General features: G+C 40.7%; 1 protein-coding gene across 6 annotated transcripts in view; it reads right to left on the reverse strand.

Moving 5' to 3' along the window:
• LOC116736673 (protein mono-ADP-ribosyltransferase PARP12) overlaps window positions 1-21515 on the reverse strand; it is a 28372-nt gene that overhangs the window by 6363 nt on the left and 494 nt on the right. The window contains exons 2-13 of one of the 6 annotated variants that reach the window (XM_032589287.1): window positions 19504-19639; window positions 18385-19393; window positions 18249-18299; window positions 18036-18162; window positions 16756-16921; window positions 15258-15375; window positions 15071-15167; window positions 14882-14954; window positions 12819-12949; window positions 12464-12615; window positions 11920-12294; window positions 9605-11751 (exon numbers count right to left, since the gene is read on the reverse strand). In XM_032589287.1, the coding sequence (XP_032445178.1) occupies window positions 11465-11751; window positions 11920-12294; window positions 12464-12615; window positions 12819-12949; window positions 14882-14954; window positions 15071-15167; window positions 15258-15375; window positions 16756-16921; window positions 18036-18162; window positions 18249-18299; window positions 18385-19393; window positions 19504-19639 (2722 nt within the window). In that variant the 3' untranslated portion in view covers window positions 9605-11464. Of the gene's footprint in view, window positions 1-3420; window positions 3548-3652; window positions 3704-3803; window positions 4153-4262; window positions 4399-6779; window positions 7222-9604; window positions 12295-12463; window positions 12616-12818; window positions 12950-14881; window positions 14955-15070; window positions 15168-15257; window positions 15376-16755; window positions 16922-18035; window positions 18163-18248; window positions 18300-18384; window positions 19394-19503; window positions 19640-21515 lie in introns of those variants that run through there. The other 5 variants (XM_032589288.1, XM_032589286.1, XM_032589291.1 and 2 more) reach the window with 5 other exon arrangements.

Below are 21515 nucleotides of genomic sequence, written 5' to 3' on the forward strand. Positions count from 1 at the left end.
CTGAGCACACAGCCCTGGGGGGCGCCTGTGTTCAGGGTAATACTGCTCGAGGTTAAGTTGCCAACCCGTACTGCTTGAGGCCTCTGAGTGAGGAAATCTAGCAGCCAGTTGCAGAGGGAGGTGCTAATCCCCAGCTTGTCCAGTTTGCAGATAAGTTGTTGTGGTATTATGGTATTGAATGCTGAACTGAAGTCAATGAACAGCATTCTCACATAAGAGTCCTTTTTGTCCAGGTGGGTGAGGGCAGGGTGGAGGGCAGAGCAGATTGCATCCTCTGTGGATCGTTTTGCTCTGTATGCAAACTGAAAAGGGTCCAGGGTAATGGGAAGGTTGCACTTGATGTGGGCCATGACTAGCCGTTCAAAGCACTTTATGATAATGGATGTCAGTGCCACTGGACAGTAGTCATTGAAGCAGGATGGAGAGGATTTCTTTGGCACTGGTATAATGGTTGCGGTTTTGAAAAGTGATGGAACAATGGCTTGTTCCAGGGAGATGTTAAAGACATCGGTGAAGACATCTTTTAGCTCCTCTGCACAGTCTTTCAACACACGACCTGGGATGTTGTCTGGTCCCGCTGCTTTCCGGGGGTTGATTCTGGCCAGTGTCCTCTTCACCATGTCGGCTGAGAGGCGAAGGATCTGGTCATGAGGGGCGGGGGAGGGGTTTTTCTCTGGGCATGTGTTGTTTTGTGCTTCAAAGCGTGCGAAGAAGCTGTTCAGATTGTTCAGCAGAGAGATGTTGCTGTCACAGCTCCGTGGGGAAGGCTTATAGTCCGTGATGGCCTGAATACCTCGCCATAGGCTCTGTGCATCTCTGCTGTCCTTAAAGTGTGTACTTATCTTGTTTGCGTACTCTCGTTTTGCCTTCTTGATGCCACGGGACAGGTTGGCTCTTGCTGTTTTTAAGCCCTGTTCATCCTCAGCTCTGAAGGCTTTATTCCTGGCTCTCAGCAGCTTGTGGACATCGCCTGTTAGCCATGGTTTGCAGTTTGCCCGGGTGATGATGGTTTTTGTGTCAGTCACATCGTCAATGCATTTTGTGATGAAGGAGGTCACAGTGTCTGTGTACTCCTCAATGTCTGTGTGGCCATTGTGGGTAGCTGCCTGTTTGAACATCTTCCAGTCCGTTTTTCCAAAACAGTCTTGGAGAGCAGCTGTAGCCCCCTCTGGCCACACCCTGATGTCCCTTTTAACAGTTCTGATGGCTTTCACACTTTGCCTGTATGCTGGCATTAGCATAACAGTAAGGTGATCAGAGAGTCCAATGTGCGGTAATGGGGTTGCTTTGTATGCTCCTTTTTGTGTTGTGTAGGCCAGGTCCAAGATGTTGTTCCCTCTTGTTGGGAAATCCACGTGTTGGTAGAGTTTTGGAAGGACAGACTTGAGGTTGGCATGGTTAAAATCTCCGACCAAAATGAGAAAACCGTCTGGGTGTGCAGTTCGTTGTTCACTGATGGCTTGGTACAGTTCATTTAGCGCTGCATTCCTCTCACTGTTGTTGCTGGTCGGAGGGATGTAAACAGCAGCCAGCAAGATAGCCATAAACTCCCTTGGCAGGTAATAGGGACGGCACTTTATGATCATAACCTCTGCCAATGGTGAGCAGTGTTTACATATCACTACAGCATCCCGACACCACGAGTTCCTGACATAAACAGACACACCTCCTCCCCGCCTGCGTCCACCGTTTTCTCTGTTCACAAGTGCCTGGTTGGCTCGGTAGCATGTTAGCTCCTCCAGTTGTATGGCAGAGTCGGGGATGCCGTCATTAAGCCAAGTTTCGGTGAAAACAAGCACACAGCAGTTTCTCACTGTTCGGTTCGCCGACATTAGCAGTCTGATATGATCCATTTTGTTGTCCAGCGACCGTACGTTTGCCAGTAGGATTGATGGTATAGCTGGGCGTGTTGGGTTAGCCGCTAGCCTAGCCCGGATACCACCGCGCTTACCCCTTTTAGTTTTCCTCGAGCACCGCTTTCGGCGTTTCCTCTCTAGGGGGCACCGCCTCGGCGAGTCCGGTGTTGTTGGGGGCCGTCGCAGTAGTCCAAGTTCCTTTATTGTCTCCGTGGTGAAGTATTCCAAAACATTGCAGAAGTTGTTTTTTCGGATGTTAAGGAGATCCCGTCGGTTGTACTTGTATTCCGACATAGTTTGACGAGACAAACATTTAGAAATTTTCAACAAAGACGAACAATTCACCGTATATTGGGAGAGCGAGAGGCCGCTGCGTCTGCAACGCGCCGCCTACTATAATACTATCATACTATCATATCATCTAAACATATTCTATCTAAACATATTTCTATGCTTTTTGCTTAACTTTAAGGGCTAAGCACAAAAATGATGAAGATAACTTTAATGGAAAGCAAGCTGCCGAAAAAGAAAAATGTTGACTCTTCTGGGCTACCGTACAATACATAATAAATAATGTATAAATAATAATAATAACTGTCCACTAGCAACCAACCCCATCAACCAAGTTTGGATATTCTGAACATAAAAAAGATGGAGGAACAAATTGAAGCATTCAATGTTCTGCAGTTTATTGTACTGAAACAGTAAATGTGGACCTCTAGCAAATGAGTAGCACTTTTTAGGTAAAAAAAAAATATATAGCTAAAATGGAAAAAGTGGAATTCAGAAAAATAGAAATAGAAAAAAGTAGAATTTGGGGGAAAAAATAAAACGGAGTTAGGAAAACAACACAACGATTCCACATAGCCGTAGTTCCAAAGTGGTGCTTCACTGGAGAGAACAAACACTTCCTACTTCCTACAGCCCTTCCCATTCTGGTTCAGGCACAGAAAAGGCTTCTGACACTGCAGGAGCTTTCAATTCAAAATGAAGGTGGCTGTATTTCATTGATCGATCAAAGGAATAAGTCTTGATCATGGTTTGCTCAGAATTCTGCAGAAGGAACCATGTAGTTACAGGTACCCCGACACAACCGACGGCAGCTGCCACCACACTGAGGGAGAAAGAAGCATGGCGGCCGACGATCGTTTGAAAGCAAACTTTTGCTAACCGAAGACACTGCTAACAACAGCTAACGGCCCTCGACACAAACATAATCTAAGTTCCCAAGAGACAAAGTTCATGTAGTAACTAGCAACGTGTTCTCAACCCAACAGGAAGACCTTGCTAGCAGACAGTCAACACAACAGGCCAACTGAAGAGCTACTTTGTTTCTTCTTCAAAGAAAGAGTCTCAAACAGGATGTGAAGCTTACAACACAAAATCTTCTCATTTTGGGGCTCAAACGACCAGATTTAAATCATCAAGAGAAGTAACATGTTTATACATGTGAACCAGAATTCACTTTAAGGCAAATATTAAGTCAAGAAACCTGCATGGAGCAGCTCATTTTTCCTTTCTGTGACAGCGGAGAAGAAGGTTTGTGCCTGTTGGAGCAGAATACCTGTACGAGTTGCTGGGATCACAGTATTCCTTTTCGATTGTCTCGTTATCAGGCAAGGCGTTCCACTGGCCTCCTTCCTGGACCTGCCATCTGTACGGCATCTTGTCGTGAGCTTTAAAACATCTGTCTGAAAAAAAAAAGAAAAGAAAAAACACAAAACAGACAAATGACAAATGTTTTAAAGAAGCAAAACAAGGAAAGTAAAAAGTACCATGGGGAACGACAGGCTTACCATCATGTTTACAGTGGCCTTTAATGAAGTACATGCATATCTCGGTTTTATCTAGTAAAAATTAAAAACAAAAACCAAAACACTAAATTAGCTTCTTTTTTGCAATACTTTGAAGCATTATTTATTCCCATTATATAGTTGGTGTATTTACCTTTGACAGGTTTGTTTTTTTGTCTGCATTTCTGGTCATCCGCTCCATTTCCCTCTTGGCCACCAGCCGCACCATTCAGGTTTCTCCTCCTAGCCCTACCAGATCCCCCCCTCATATTGCGCCTCAACGCTTCTCGATTCGAGTAAACTGACCTCAACGAGCGAAGCATGTCGTCGGGCACCATCTTATCATGCAGGATCTTCTTCGGCTGAAAAGCAGTAAAGTCGTGGGCCCTGGAGCAGCTGCAGCTTTGGGTCAGGGACTTCTCGCAGATGTGGAGTCTTTCACAATCTACGCCGCTCGCACACTGGCCAAATACTCCATCACCCTTATTGTAATCAAAACATATCTGAGGAAAACAGAAGAAAACGGTCAAATACAGTGCAATCGAGTATAATCGCTGTTGTTTCTGATGTGCAACTTCAAGAGGTGAGAATGTAAAAACGTCGGTGGACGTACAGGAGGCAGCATGGTGAAGTCGCTCTGCAGCAGCAGCGTACACAGCTCCGCCCTGCTCAGGCCCTGCAGCTCATGTTCTTCCAGCAGCCGTTGGTTGTAGTCAGAGTTCAGAACGTGGGGGAAACTGCAGCCTCTTCTGTTGGGGAAGGAGAGACAGTTTTTCGTGGCAGATTAAAGTCTCATTCAGAAAGCAGAGCTGTTCCAAGAAATACAAAGAAGAAAGACTCTTTTAGAATTTTTAAAACATTTTTTGTAAATGTCGCATCATTCCCAGTGGGATGCAGGGTTTCCCCAGTGAGCCCTTGTGACCCACTTGTCCCATTGGCTTCAAACATTAGTTGTTGGTAAATTACCTAACATCAATAATCCGTAGGTACATATATTTATTTTGCTCAATTTTCTCATATTTCATTTTTCTATTTACCGTATTTTCCGCACTATAAGGCGCACCACATTATAAGGCGCACCTTCAATGAATGGCCTATTTTAAAACTTTTTTCATATATAAGGCTCATAGAATAGACGCTACAGTAGAGGTTGGGGTTACGTTATGCATCCATTAGATGGAACTGCGCTAAAGGGAATGCCAACAAAATAGTCAGATAGGTCAGTCAAACTTTATTAATAGATTACAAACCAGCGTTCTGAAAACTCCGTTCATTCCCAAAATGAATAAACAGCTGTTTTATTATTTTCCCCGAGGTAAAGTAAGTGACGTGGTATTTTCGTGACACAGTTTATCTTTTAACAACAGCAAGGTATAACATATAGTGGAGGGGAACTTTTCCTCGATTCAATAAACACGTAAAAAACAGTCTGATACTGTTACGGTAAATCAAACGTTAGTGCAATCACAACTTCTGCACCATTGATTGGTTCATGTTAAATTCTCTGGCTGCTGCTCCATTCCCGTGTTCTACTGTGTGACTGATCGCCTTGAGCTTAAACTCTGCGTCGTCAGCGTGTCTCTTAATAGGAGCCATTTTGGGGTCTTTACACAAAACCCAGCGTGCACCGCGCGCTTCTTCTTCTACTGGGGAAAATGAAGTCAGCGGCTGCTTACCGTAGTTGCGAGACCTGTTGTGGCTCAATATTGGTCCATATATAAGGCGCACCGGATTATAAGGCGCACTGTTGGCTTTTGAGAAAATTGAAGGTTTTTAGGTGCACCTTATAGTGCGGAAAATACGGTACATAAATTTACTGCTGTGTGTTTTCTTTTTACCAAGGGCCCGCCGACTGCAGTTTTCTGGTTGATCATGGATTTCCGATCTTTAAAAAGCCTGACCTGCCAATTCCAGTTTTGGCCAATATTGAATTTTTTTGTCTGAAATATTTGTTAATATAGCCATAAAATAGCTGAGTTGGCAACTGTGGGGGGACTATTGTTAACTGCAAACGAGCAGACATGACCTTGCAGGTGGTCAGTCATTATCCCACTATGTCTTCAGTTCCTGTTTTTTACAGTTTAGAAGTAAATTCAGAGGTTAAGATGTATTCCTGCCAACGAAAAGGTGAACTATTTATAAAATTTGAGTTGTCATAGCATTAAAACCCATGTTGAATTTATGTTGAATTTTGTCATGAGACTTTTGTTTTGAGTGCTAACTTTAGAAATGTTTAATGTAAACTGACGATTTTAGAATTTAACAGCTTAATATTATTTTTTCTTCTACATACTCTACGTAACATTGGCAACGTTAAAGAAAATATTCCTGCATTTATTCGTTTAGTTTACCAACATAGCTCCTTATAATACAAAAACATGCCAACTCCAAAAAGGTAAAACACAATGTGATTATGTCGACAGTACAAGTTATGCCTCATTTATCGGACTAATCAGAAGCTGGCAAAGAAAAAGAAAAAGCGAATGATTAGTTGATTTTTGTTTCAACAGTCATTCAGATACAAGCAGATTTCAAGCAGATTCATGTATTTTGTTGGTGTAAGTTAACGTGTCAGAGTATCATAAAAATTCACCACTTTGTCATTTTTTTCTTTTTCTATTAAAGTTGATATTTTCAATAAATATAAAAAGAAATTAAAGCTAATATAAATTGCTACAACTAATTTCTATGATGTTTAGTATGCAAAAAGGCAATGATGTATGTTTGTGATTAGAACCGAAACATACATGGACTTTAATGATACTTTTTGGGTTTATGATAACAGGAGCTACTGTAGCTTTGCGTTTAGAAAAACACCACGGAATAATGTCACTCTGCTGCTTTAAATTTAAATAACTGTCAAAAACTTTTCAAGCACGTGTTTCACAATTCTAGTTGAATTCTGAGGTCATAATGCTATTTCTCTTATGTCAGTTTATGTATTTATTTATTTATTAGCTTACTGAAAATCCGAACGTCACAAGATCAAAGTATCTTTTTCCGCAGCACGTGAGCGGGTAACCTGGTTATGAACGAAGAAAACAAACCAAACGGCAGCGTTCAGTTTTAACTGAATATGTTTAAAAAAAAAAAAAAAGTTTGACAACCATAGGGCCACCAAGTTATTTACCTCTGTAAGAAGTGACAGGATCCGGTGTAGAGGAAGTTTTTACACAGGTGTAGCTCCCCGCAGGACACCGGACAGTCTTTCTTCCTGCACAGTCTCAGGCTGGTCCTGGCCACCACTCGCTGCTTCCCATTGCTGGAACACAAGGCAAACTTGCTATGGTCGGAAATCACCTCAGTCGTGGACTGCCCTGGGAAAAGGTTGAACATCAACTCGTCAGCATCAACAGCTCCTTGATTAGCGCAGATGAACTTTAATATTTTAGCCTCCATGGCTCCTCTGCGGTTCCTCTAACGGCCTTTTCGCTCGGACTGCAGCTGTGGTGGCGGAGTGACTCGGGTCAAGGGGAGGAAGAAAAGCTCGGTGTCGTTTCTGATGTATGGAAACCGAAACTGAACTATATTTAGACAGGCGTCATCCCGCAATGCTGCAGTTTGCCACTTGAGAGCGCTATTGTGCAGAATGATTTTTTTTTTTTTTTTACAGGGGTCCAAGGTTTCGGGAAGGTACGGAAGAGGATTAGGGCCACCGGGAAAAAAAACAAAAACAATTCTGAGATTATAGTCAGAATTCTGACTTTAAACTCAGAATTGTTTTGTTTTTTTCGGTGGTCCTAATCCTCTTCCGTATTACGGTGAATCTGTGCTTCCAAAGAAAATGATGTGGAAACGATATAGTGATAGCAAAAAATATTAAGTGGGAACTAGAAAAACAAAATTTCTGAAGAAATTTAGCCGGGGCCTGCCAAGGCGCGCCCGTCGGGCTTGGGCCCGGCGTCGTCGCGCCACAAATTGGCGTCGACGCCAAAGGACGCCGCGACGTAATCAGTGGCACGCGGAGAACCGCAAGAACGTTAAGCGAGGCGGACGTGCACCATTCGGTACGATTTAAAATGTTGTCAAGGCTTTTATTTTGGAAGTTTTGTTAAACTTCATTTCAAAGGGCCAAACTAATCCCATGCGTAATAGTCCTTGGGTTAAAATAGTTATATAATGCTCAAAACACAAGTAGCTGATGTAAAAATATTCAAGGCATTTATTTTGAAATTTTCAGTATGCTTCATTTAGAAGTTCCGAACTAATACCATGTGTAACATTGCTTTGGATGAAAAAGTCATATACGGCCAAAAAGAGCAATTACGTCATGTAAAATATTCAAGGCTTTTATTTTGAAATTTTCAGTATGCTTAATTTTAAAGTTCCAAACTAATCCTATGTGTAACAGTTACTGAGTTAAATCAGTTATATACAGCCCATAGCAGCAGGTAGTTCTAAAGGCCAGTTCAGTCAACCTCTGTTTCAACTGAGTATTCCACTATATATAGAACTACAGTGATGCGTATTCGTAGTCCTAACCACCAGCCAATAGCCTCTTGAGTTCCGTTGCTATGGCAAATAATGGTCTCAGCAGGTGTGAGCTCTGAGCTCTGAGCTCTCAAACACACAATTGTGTGTTTGAGCAAACACGTTTTACTGACAAAAAAGCATTGGAAACAAATCCTTCCTGTTCGGGAACCGTAATACATATTCGAAAAGCGTTTGGAGCGTATGAGAGGTCAATGTGTCTTCTGCGATAGTCCCGAGATTCATATCTGTACCTCACTCAGAGCATTTACAGCGATGAGAGAAAGAAATGTTGTGCCCAGATCTGAACCGAGATGGGCTGTCACTCTAATTTGAGCAAAAATGAGAAACTTTGGGTCGCTTAGAGGCAAATTGTGGACAAACCATAACTGGTATCGACGAGCCGTCTTCACTTTCGAAGAGATCACAGACGTATCTACAAAATGAAATTTGAATGGCATTTCTAGGTGAATTTGTGACGACACAGCAAATCCTCAAAAATAGGGTATTTCTAGGATTTTTCCCATTGACTTATAATGGGGTTTTTTTCGTAGTTTTTTGCGAATTATGTCGCCACGTTAAGCCCAAATCCCACCAAAAATAATAGCTCCAATGGCGTGAATTTTCTGCACGTTTTGATACCTCATTTGTAGGTGTGCACCCAGCGATATGAGCCGCATTAACGGTGACGGAAGAAAAATAAAGAAGAAGAATATTAAAGAGACGCTTCTCTCCGACAATAGTAATAGGTTCCTGCCATTGCTTTGCATGGCAGGCCCCAATTATCCAGTCACAGTCTCACGTTGTTTCATACTTCTTTAAGCTAAAAAGAAGAAAATAATGTATTTAATAACTCCTCTTAGGGATCTATCGGGTTAGAAGAAAACTCTGACGTTGTGAGGAATGTTTTTAAAAGGAACTTTTCATTGTTTCTGTGCCCAAACATTGAATTCCACGGAATAAATGTCTGTTTTGCTGAGGAACCAATAATTGTTGATTTTAGTTTTTCTCTTTGAGGCACATTCATTTTTGATATTGCCTATCATGAATGCCTAACATTAAGGCCAGACTAAGAGATTTTTTTAATGACAAGAATAGTCATAATTTTAGCAAAATAAAGATGCAATATTAGTAGTCGTAGAATTACAACAAAGAAGTCGTCTTTATAAAAACAAAACGGTCTCGTCAAGATCTGATGAGACCAGCTCGTCAAGTTTCGTGATGGTCTCTTCCAAACAGACAGTTATTTCCACACTGACCTATACTGCTACTCACCTTAAGGAATATAGAGCTTTTCCTCCAGCTTCAAAACTAATGGCTACCTTGTGTTGGTCTGTCACATCCAAAACCCCAATAAAATACACAGAAGTTTGTTAGGATGTGAAAACACTCCAGCGGTGTTCGTACCCGTACATTCACCCACCAGTTCTGGCTGCTCTCATCTTCAAGCTTGCTGGTGAAGATAGAAACTCGGAAGCAAGCAGCTCGTAATAGAAAAGAACTTTATTTGGCAAGACACAATCACGTAATTACCATTTTGATTTTTAAGAGGAACAGGTGAATTTACTGGCTTAGGAAAGGCAACTTTGGCTTAACTTGTATTGTTGTGCTTTCATATAATTTGACTAAAATTAACAACATGAAGATAAAAAACTACACCAACAATTAGAAGATTAGATTAGAAGAGCCAGTAAAACCTTCACAACTAAGAAATAGGCAAAACAAGTTTGGAATAAAAACAGATGCTGTAAATTATCAAGGCTCTTAATGAAGCACTTTTTACCGGGGGGGGGGGGGGGGGGGGGGGGGGGGGGGGGGGGGGGTCCTCTATGTGGAAAAAGAATCAGTGCAATAATGTGTCTTGCCACAGGAGGCGCTGGCGAGCACACTGATCCCTTTTTCGGAACTCGGTCTCTTTTCAATAACCTCAACATGTAGAGAAACTGCAGCTCTAGGGAAGAACTTTAAAGTTTACATTTTTGTTTTGTTTTGCAGTTTGTTCGCATCTAAAAGCATCGAAATGATTAGTGTTAAAGCAACAAAACATTTGGCAGAAACACCTGAGCGATTCTCTCCCTTCATTTTAAACTCTTCGTGCCAAATCATCGTGATGACAGCTACTGCTTATTAATGAAAATGTGGTATTCATCAACACTACATTTTTACTTTCATGGTCTTTTCCCACACGCCAACCATCGATATTGTTAATGCGATGCGGCTTCCTGATGCATGACGATACATGACGTACGTTATTAAACGTGCCAAGTTAGGGCGGTTAGAAACCACCTTGTTGTTCGTGGTGTGTCCCAGTCAAATCAGCGCAAGAATTCTGGACTTGTCTGATCTGATTCATTGGGCGCTCCTACATTGAAGTAGTAAGAGTGAACTTTCTCAAAAATAAATTGTCGGTGGTTGTCGTTCACGCGGGAACGAGCTTTGAGAATGCTCTGCTTTTGTTCTTATTGTTTCAGCTTTTTGTCCACAAAGGAATGGACTATTAACAGCTGGAAACATGTATCAGAATGAAAAACATTGTGAAATGCCACTCCTGTGTTTATCATGTGGCAATCCAAAACTAAATGTTTTCAAATCGATTGTAATAGCTCCACGGCACAAGCTTTATGCGCCTGGTCCATGTCGCCTTCTGGTGTTTACTGCTACGCTTGTTTTTATCGTAGCAGCATCACAGTGTCACCTACAGCTTCGGTAGTGTAGCTTATTTGTAATGTTTTTGTCTGGATAAAAATTTGTAAAAAAAAAAAAAAAAAAGATGTCTTTATGAGCATCTTTTTAGAAACCTCAAATAGCTTTTGAGTTGACTGAATAAGATTCCATCGCTGTATCTTTCTTGAATTCACTGTTTAGCCTTAAAAAGCACACTGGAGTTGGGACGCAAACACCAGTGGTGACAGTTGTGTTTTTGTGGCACTGATGGATGGATGGATGCCCTTCACATACAAAGTGTATGTCACAATGAAAGACCGGCAGTTTAGCCTTCTCTGGCTTTGAGCGACAGAGAATCGTTTAAATATGACTAACCACCTAGAGAAAACAATTCTGTTTCTCTGAGTTGGCCTGTCAATGGAAACTAAAGCACTAAATGAAAAATTACTGCAATAGATCATTTAAAATGAAAACATTTCAAATATTTTCATTAAACTGTAAATTTAGCCTTTGCATGTATTTCTGTTTATCCTTCTGTATTTGGAGTATTTCAGACATATGGGTGGAATTTTTTTAAGCTCATTTCCCCTTCTGACATATTTTGACTAATGTTAAAAAAAAAAAAAAAACCTCACTGAACTGCCTTATCCGTTAAGGCGTTTTTCCATTTCACAGCTGTGCTTAGGCTATGACACAGGAATCATTTTTTTTGGTCGGTTTTGACGGGGACGTTCGGGAAGACAAGGTGCGTTGGGAATCATGTCTGGTTTGGTACAGTGAAGAGGTTGTACTGGGTTGATACGACAATGAACGGGTTGGATACGACGTTGCCCTGGGTTGGTATGATGAAGAGATGGTTTGATTCGACGCCGCAGTGGGTGGGTACAGTGATGAACTGGTTAGATATGATGCCGCACTGGATTGGTGTGATGAAGAGATGGTTTGATTCAACGCCGTAGTGGGTTGATGTGATGATGAACTGGTTTGTTTTGACGCCGCACTGGGTTGATATGATGAAGAGACGGTTTGATTTGACGCCGTAGTGGGTGGATACAATGATGAACTGGTTAGATATGATGCCGCACTGGATTGGTGTGATGAAGAGATGGTTTGATTCAACGCCGTAGTGGGTTGATGTGATGTTGATGTGTTGGTTTGTTTCGATGCCATACTTGCTTGATGCACTGGCGTAGGAGCAATCACTGGTTTTAATTGCTGTGCTGATGTACTACTAATTATGTCAACCAGCGGGTGTGTGGTCTTGTACGTCAGCAGGTACTCAGGATAGATCTGGTGCTTCTCAAAGACAACAAAAATGGAAGGATTTGCGATGTCGTTGACGCAGCTGTCGTAGAAGTTTATGTCTCCACCGTCTTTGGAAGGAGGTCGGACGTAGCTGGAGTCCCCTCTTGTGTAGCTCCCCACCAGGACACGAGACACAAACATGGTTTTGACATCAGAGTCACCGGTGTAGCTGTGGGAGTATTTAGCGTCCCGAGCAAAGTAGCTTCCTGTGATTAGAAACAAAAAGATAAGTGAGAAGAGAATATACTTTAATGGCATCTTCTCAGGCCAGACAGTATGATGTCAACCTTCCACTAATATAAAAATTCCCAGACACTCTAAAATGTCATTAGTACAGTGCGCTGTAGATCCCCTGAACCATCATCTTTAACCCACCTTTGCCATAAGCTGTTCCATTAACTCCACAGATCCTCCAGTCAAAGTTGTTGAGACAAATGGCGCCAATGTGTTTCGAGTCAGTCCCATGAAAAAGTTGCTTTTCTTCCACCTCCCGTCCGCTGTTGTTGTTCTTCATCTGAGTCTTTTGCCTTTAAGTAAAAATGTGGCAAAGGAATGTCCTTTAAAAACATGTTCACAGAGCTAACGTGCTAAGCTAATGTTGCCAAGCTTCACCTCAAAGCTAAATGTTGACATAAGGTAGTTACTAGCAGATAAGTATTAAAAGGTTTCTTTAAAAAAAACATCAGTACAAAACCATCAAAGTTTTTAACTTGGTCTATAGCATACATACCACTGAAAGACTTCCCAAAGCGCCTTGTTCTGAATCCTCTCTAGCTTCATAATATCGAAGCCTCTCAAGGTTGTTCGAAAAAGTGTTTCAATCTTTTGAAATTCATCCGAAGTGCGCGGGACGGCAACTCTCTACAATACACAGAAGCAGGAAAGTTTTCAGTGGCAGTTTGACTTCAGACTACTTTGTGTTAAACTCCTGCCACATTTTCTCTTCCTGCCATCCATGTTAGCACGTGGAACATATATTGTGCAAGTTCAACCTTAAGAAAATCAAGTGGATCTTTAGGAACATAAAGTCTGATCATACCGTTCACGTACATCAGAAAGTTTTGAAGTTCTCATGTTCTTAATATGAGAAGTGCATATTAGGATGAAGGGTGTGAAATATTGTTCAACAGAGTCAGGATTGAGTTTGTTTTTTTCTTGGCCTTCTGGAAATTAAATTTTAATATCCTATGAGTGCCAAGTTGTCAAATAAATATTAACCAAATTAATCAAAGTAGGTCATGCTGTCATCTTCAAGTATCCAGCATCTTGAGTTCAGAGAACCTTCATCAGTGCAGACAGAGTGTTTGCATAGTGCTGCATGAGATCAAGGAATATGATGGTGGTATTGCTGTGAGTTGCAGCAGTTTTTAAAAAAAAGTACTGCACACATACATAATGTGAAAACATTGTAATTCACACACTTGACAACCTGGCCGTTCCTTATTGAGGCCACAAACACACATTTTTACTGTAAGGCAAATGGAGATACCAAATGTGGAATCCCTCATCTGAGATGATGCTGGAAAATGATTTATATTACAAACAACAAAAACAAGTCACAAATATGACAAATCTATTTTATTTACCAAACAGTCTAGCTTTGTAAGATATACAGCAAAAACATAAAATGACACTGTCATAATTAATGACACCTCTTTTTATAGATGCAAGTTTAAAAAAGTTTTTTGTTTCCTTCCTATACATATCATTTGCGACAGAACAAAAGACAAAGCACAGATACATTTTATGCCAATTTTATGTATTTCTGAAACCTTCTGTAGACCTAATGGTGGCTTAAACTTTATATCGACTCATATCTCTCTCTTCTGTTTGCACTGGACATCAGTTCCATCATTGCACTGGAGTCACAAAGCAAATAGCACTAATGATATGGAGATGGTGCAGGTTTCTATCTTTGTGGCTTTAGTTGCTTCTTATTAGCCTTTTTTTTTAGGAACCAAACAGAGCTGTGTACAGTGGCAAGCGATTTTCTAGTCTCTGCTCATACAGTCGACATAAAATGCTTTGGCTAAAGTAAAAGTAAACAATTAAACTGATAGCAGAAGCAAACTGATAGTTTGTTTAAAGTACAGGATGGAAGTAGTAATGGATGACACTCACAGTGAGCTCTATGCCCAGATGAAAACAAACCTAAGAAGTTCCTAAAACCAATAGGAACATCTGACTGCACAGGCTAATGCAACCAGACTGGTGTTCCTAAACAAAGCAACGTTCTGTCTTTCATGCACACAGATAGCAGATTCTAAATAAAATGATAACAACTACTCCCTTTAACCAAGTCCCACTGTATTGCCAAAGCATTTTGTAAAAACATAAGGTTTGGGTTCCAAATCACAAACACAGGATTAAATGCAATATATATTTATATATATCTTTCATTTATTTGTAGATTTCAGAACATTTACAGACTATTTACACAGGAACATCCTTCTCAGACACTCCTGCCCTCTTCAGGAATGTGTCACAGTTGCTTCATGTCCTACATCCCAACTACCACTGCTGTGTATTCGATATTCAACGTGAAAAAAGTGGCTTAAATGTCACTAATGCCAGTTTTAGCTTAGATTATTCTGCTGGTTTTGACTCTTACTTTCAAGAACCCTTATCCTGGTGAGGCAAGCTATTGTTACTGACTTTTTTAAAGTCTCGAGAAAGATAATTTGGCCCTCTACACCACTGTGCTTCTATCTGGAAAAAGAAAAGCATTCACCCAATCCTATTTCCCACCAGTCAGAGTGGAGAAACCCAAACCCTGTAGTGAGTTTATTATACCGAGAATCCTGTTGGAGGGATGTGCGCCTTGTCCCAGTGGTCTGGCATGGGAGAAGAATTTGCTGCAGGCTTTCTGCAGGAATAGATGGTGAGGATGAGTTTCATGTTGACTTGGTAGAACCATTTTAGAACATGGAGAACACATTCGGAACAAGAGGACTAATGAAGAACTGCTTTTCCTCAACCTACCTCACTTTCTTGGTTCGGACATCAGCGGCAGAGACGAACACAGGACGTCTGCTCACAAGCCTCTTAGTACCATAATGCCTATTAGTTTGAATCATGTCTGAAGGGGAAAAAAAAGACATATCAAACAAGGCCGCATTTATTATTTTATTTTTTATTCAATTTCAAACGTCAAAGTCTTGTGTTTTACCCTGGAAACTAAGAGAATAAGACTGGGAGCCAGCAGAGAACTCCACTTCGCTCTCATTGTCCAGAAACTTCTGCTCCAGAGTTTCACTTCTGATATCTGATGATTTCCCTCTGGCGCTCTGCAACACAGTGTTGGTGGTTCTGGCTCAGTATGTAGAGAATCATTTTAGAAGACATAGCTCTGATGTTCTTCAACAACATGGGCTTCATTTAATTCCATGATTAAATAAAACTGGATTAATACAGACTCACGTAAAGATGGACTTTTCTAGCTAATTAGACTGATTTTTTTTTAAGGCAGATTATTGGGGTGAATACAAATTGTCGTTTTAGACTTCATTTGTAAATTAATGTAGGAAAAGACTAAAGTGCACCTATGTTTACGAAGAAGAAAAAATATATTATCAGTTAAAGCAACAATAGTGACAAGGAATTCTATGTTAGATTAATTTAGCTGATTCCTCAAAAGGTTTCTAGTGGCAGGAATCATGTATTTTGTGATTTTTTTTTCTTGTCCCTGAAAGCACCAGCAGTGGCCATTTTTAGCCCAGATCACCTCAGCTGGCTCTGCTTGCTGAGGCATCGTGTCACTACTTGTATCTTCAGTGCGCTCTCTGCTGACACATCGGCTTTTTCCTTGTTTATTTGCTGTTGGCCAACCCAGAAATACGTGTAGGAAGTGCTGTGCAGGTTTTTATGACGTGGCATTGCTGAGGGCAAAGACTATCAACTTTAATTAGGTCATGTGTCCCCAACAGGACTGCTCAGACATTTGGACTGATATGCAGTATTCCTGGGGCTTACAGTTAAATCAGCTACATTTAACATATTTGTTGGTGTTATTAATTTCATTTAGTGAGTTCAAGAGTTTGGACCAACGTTAGAAAAACAATGACGGTTTAGTAGCAAGCCTTGTGGTTGATTCAGATGCAAACTTGCAAACCTTAGCCTTGACCGCTTCTAGTTTGTTTGCTCTTCAAACAGCTCTCCCAAATAAACCACATCTATTCAATATTTTTTAAAACTTGCCATCATGAACCTTAACATTTAAGATGCTAACTGAGGCGTGTAGAGGCTGACATGGAGCTCTTGGGTTCTTGAGGTTTCTCAGGGACACTCCAAGCTCTGATGTTAGGGTTGGATGAGAAGCAAATGTAAAATATCACTCTACTTGTGAACAATTTGTGCTGACTGAGAACAATAAACGATGGTTTGTAATAATACTTCCTATATTGTTGCGTGGCAACAATTGCTTCTCTATGGTTACTGCTGTTCTCTTGCCACCCTGGTGTTGTGTTAACCAGCAAACTGCCAATACCGTTACTTTTGCATTTGGTGGATGTTTTTCCTCTTACATTTTATGAAACCAGCTGTGATTATTATTATTTTTTTTAATGTCTGAACTGACAATCATAGGTACTTTCAAACCTAACTTTTCTCAATTCTGATTTTGAGCACAAACTGTGTTTAGATGTTATACTAGGACTTTGCGTACTCACGTCTGAACCGTACATGTTCCACTTTCCAAACTCGTCCTGCCAGTACCAGAGCCACTCCGTGGTGTGAATGAAGGTCGGCTCAACCAAAGAGTTCACCGTAGTGAGCCGTCGCACTTTGTTCCCTCCACGCGTCATGGTGTCAAAATGAACAGGCGGACTGCCGCTGCTGCAAACACAAAGCAATGCTTTAGTGAATCTAGAGGAAAATACATACATTTTATATTAGTTTTATATTTTGAGCGTGTTTGTCCATATTTATTTTAAGCGCTGCAATCCTTTTCCATAGAAGAGTTGTGCAAAACATAATATTTCACATAACTACCATTTTAGCATAACTATCATTTTAGCATAACTACAGTTTTAACATAAATACTATTTTAGCACACCTTTTGGTTTAGCATAACTATTATTTTAGCATGAATTCCTTTTCAGCAGAGCTTCTGTTGTGGTTTTTGTTGTTGAATTATGACTTTTGCATTTCGTTGATCCTTTTGGGCCACCATAAATGCATAAATAAATAACTGACAACAACAATAATAACTGCTCAACAACAGACCCTGGCCGTAGAATTCAACATGGCTGCCCACACGGCTTATACATTCTTCTACCATGTTTGGACAGAGATTATTTTTTGTGCGTTTTCATAAAAAGGTCATGAAATAATGAAGAAAATGTAGGCATTTTTAGACTTCATCAATAGAATAAAGTTCAGATTCTTTGAAAAGAAACATTTTGTTTTAGAGTCAAGCAAACGGGAAGCTCCGTAGCTAACTTTAAAGACGCTAGCAGCTAGCTGTTAACCAGTTTATTGTTACCGTTTATAAATCATTCCAATGTTTGTCACTCCTTACTTTTTCACTCTACCAAGGAATCAAAATGTTGTCATAATAATGATTTAAGGAAAGCAAAGGCTTCTTAAATGCTTTAGTAACTAGTGACGTGTTGTCAACCCAACAAAAAGACTTTGCTAGCCAATTGTCAACACAGCAGGTCAACTGGAGAGCTACTTTGTTTCTTACTTCTAAATAAGAGCCTCAAACAGGATGTGAAACTGAAACCATTAAAACTTTGATTTGGGGCTCATAGCATCAGCTTAAATTTAATTCACCAAGAGAAGTAACATGCTGCTGAAGTAACATATTTCTCACTGTAACGAGAAATATCATGGCACTGTCATAATGTAAGATCTTGTTACACACTTAAAAAAGATGATTTGTCAAGAAACTCGCATGAGACCAAACCAGCGGAGAAGAAGGTTTGTGCCTGTTGGAGCAGAATACCTGTACGAGTTGCTGGGATCACAGTATTCCTTTTCGATTGTCTCGTTATCAGGCAAGGCGTTCCACTGGCCTCCTTCCTGGACCTGCCATCTGTACGGCATCTTGTCATGAGCTTTAAAACATTTGTCTGAAAAAACAACCATGAATAAAAACATTTGTGGCGAAACAAGGAAAGGAAACAAGTACCATGTCGAATGATAGGCAGTAACTTACCATCATGCTTGCAGTAGCCTTTAATGAAGTACATGCATATCTCGGTTTTATCTAGTAAAAATAAAAAACACTAAATTAACTTCGGCTATGCACTTTGAAACATTATTTCTTCCTATTATATAGTTGCTGTATTTACCTTTGACAGGTTTGTTTTTTTGTCTGCCTTTCTGGTCATCTGCTCCATTTCCTTCTTGACCACCAGCAGCACCAATCATTTCATCGACGTCGGACGCCCTTCGCATCCCTGGTTGGTTGCCGCCTCTCCCTTTATTCGCTGAAGTCTGATTGCGATTTCGACTGCGCTTTTTCCTCCTATTGCTGCTCGCCTCGGAGTCATCAGCAGAGACGTCACTGTTTGACGAATTAAAACTTGGCGGGGGACTCTTGCTTTGGGTGTGTAGGTTCAAGCCACTGAACTCACCCCAGATGTCACCAAAGGACGTGCTTCGAAGCTGCGTGAGGTCGTTACCTCCGTTTCCGCTGCCCCCTCTGCTTCCCCTCGGGCCCCTGGTTCCTCTGAACCCCCTGTGGGCAGCTCTCCCTCTCCCTCGGTTCCACTGCCTCTGCTCCGTATTGAAACCACAGTCACTTCTTGAATCGAAGTCGTAGCCAGCAGCAGAGACGTCACTGCTGGATGACCTGAAATCTCCTTGCTCACTCTTGGTTTCAGAAAGTTTGTCTCCAGTGACAGTAGCCCACCAATCAAGGTCCCCCAAGAGGTCACTAGGGGTGGCTGTTTCTTGCTGTCTGGAGTTTCCTCTATTGCCCCTGCTGCCCCTCATACCTCTACCTCTGGGCCCCCGGTTGCCCCTATTGCCACCTCTCCCTCTGTAGCCCGGCCTGCGACTTGAATTTGGCCCATCGTTGGAGCTGCCGTTGCCCCTGTGACCCCTACCAGCTTCGCCTCTGTTATAGTACCTCAACGCTTCTCGATTCAAGTAAACGGACCTCAACGAGCGAAGCATGTCGTCGGGCACCATCTTATCATGCAGGATCTTCTTCGGCTGAAAAGCAGTAAAGTCGTGGGCCCTGGAGCAGCTGCAGCTTTGGGTCATGGACTTCTCGCAGATGTGGAGTCTTTCACAATCTACGCCGCTCGCACACCGGCCAAATACTCCATCACCGTTATTGTAATCAAAACATATCTGAGGAAAACAGAAGAAAACGGTCAAATACAGTGCAATCGAGTATAATCGCTGTTGTTTCTGATGTGCAACTTCAAGAGGTGAGAATGTAAAAACGTCGGTGGACGTACAGGAGGCAGCATGGTGAAGTCGCTCTGCAGCAGCAGCGTACACAGCTCCGCCCTGCTCAGGCCCTGCAGCTCATGTTCTTCCAGCAGCCGTTGGTTGTAGTCAGAGTTCAGAACGTGGGGGAAACTGCAGCCTCTTCTGTTGGGGAAGAAGAGACAAAGATTCATAATGACCAATTTAAAAAGACACGTTTATCAATTTCAAAACAATTTTTGCACACGCCACATGATTCCTAGTAAGGATGCAGCGTTACAAAAACTTTGGCCAATAATGTTAATCAATATTAATATTACTGTAATGGCTGATAACCGATATTATTTATGTTCTGTACATATTTCTAACCTTATAGTAACACAAGAAAGTGACCACGACACTTTTTGTGCTTCAGTAAAAAAAAAAAAAAAAACCCCACACATTCCTACGTTTTGGGCAGAAATGATTCCTCAAATAACTCTGGTACCTCGATTACTAAAAATTCTCGAGGCAAATTATCTGTTTGAAGATTTGAAGATGTGTAAACTGGAAATGTAGGATTGTCTGGTACTGTTCAGGTTCTTTTTGACAGACCAGAACCATTTTGTTTCTGCTCATAATCCTAAAACTGAGCAAAGTAATATCCCTTATGGGGTTCCTCAAGGCTCTATTAACGCGCCTCTTTCATTCAACATCTGTCAAACCAATCTGAGATGATGAGATTTAGAAATACCTCAATTATTTAAATCAATTAAATTAAATCATACCGCTGCACAAGTTACGTACATCCTGTCAGCATTGTCGTTATAATTTCTATTATGCCTAAGCATGCCATTTAATATTTCTTTCCATTTGTGTTGAATACTAATATACTCACCTTTTCTTGTTAGACACACATTGTTGGGATATTACTTAACATAAACTATCTATTGATACATATATTTATGCTCAACTTATTGATACTGTATCTAAATTTCTTGTCGTGAGTTTTTTTTTTCACAACACGCAGCACCTTAGAAAAGCAAGAAACGTCTTTATACAGTGCTATAGAGGCAGATTTGGACTTGACCTTGAAGGAGAAATTGAATCATTATTCCACATTATTTTCTGCTCTTGCTTTTGATGGGGGAAAAAATACAGCTTTAAACAATGACATTCTTGAATTGTGTCTGAATAAAACACAACTAAAAGAAGGTAAACTATAAAAGAACATTTTGTGAAATTTGTGTGGTGATGGTGTTAAAACCCATGTGAAATTTTCCCATGACACTTAATTATTGGGTCATAACTTTACACATGTTTAAGGTAAACTACAGTCACCTTTACCTTCTAGAATTGTGGATTTTACGATGCAACTGCTTTCTTAATTTTTGACTTACATTTTAAAAAGTTATTTTCCTGAATTTGGTTTGTTTCTTAATTTTACCAACACACCTCATTTTAATTTTCAATAGGCTTTTTAATTAATTGTGGCGACTGTTTATGGGCAGTGATGCCACTGATGATGAATAAATTCAGTTAATTAGATTAAGTGCCAGAATACAAAAAATCTGACCAACTTCAAAGTTTCATGTGCCGTTAAGTTTATATTTTCAGTAAATATAAAAGGAAATTCAAAATGTCAAGCTCGTTTACATTTTTGATTATATAAATGGTGTTGCACTATAAATAAAAAAAGATCAAATAAAATGATTACTTGTTTTTCAATTACTGGTTGGATTTGATCCAAAACACGCCTCGACTTTACCGATACTTCATTGTCATAATAGGAGCAGATAAAGCTAGCTTCGACTGGAGGAAAGGAAAACAATTGCGCAATGATGTCACTGTTAACTTAGAGAAAGAAATTACAGTTAAGCCCTTTCAAACACGTCATTTCAAAACTCTACTTGGGTTATAAGGTCATACTGTAATTGTCTGATGTTTTTCGTGTACTCGCCAGTCTTGTGCCACATCTCGTCTTTTACCCCAACACTTGAACGCACCGCGGTTGATGAGGCCTTTGACCAGGCAAACCAATAACTCCAACTACGCCGTTTAG

The sequence above is a fragment of the Xiphophorus hellerii genome, chromosome 17 (assembly GCF_003331165.1).
Source record: "Xiphophorus hellerii strain 12219 chromosome 17, Xiphophorus_hellerii-4.1, whole genome shotgun sequence".
NCBI classification, from domain to species: domain Eukaryota; kingdom Metazoa; phylum Chordata; class Actinopteri; order Cyprinodontiformes; family Poeciliidae; genus Xiphophorus; species Xiphophorus hellerii.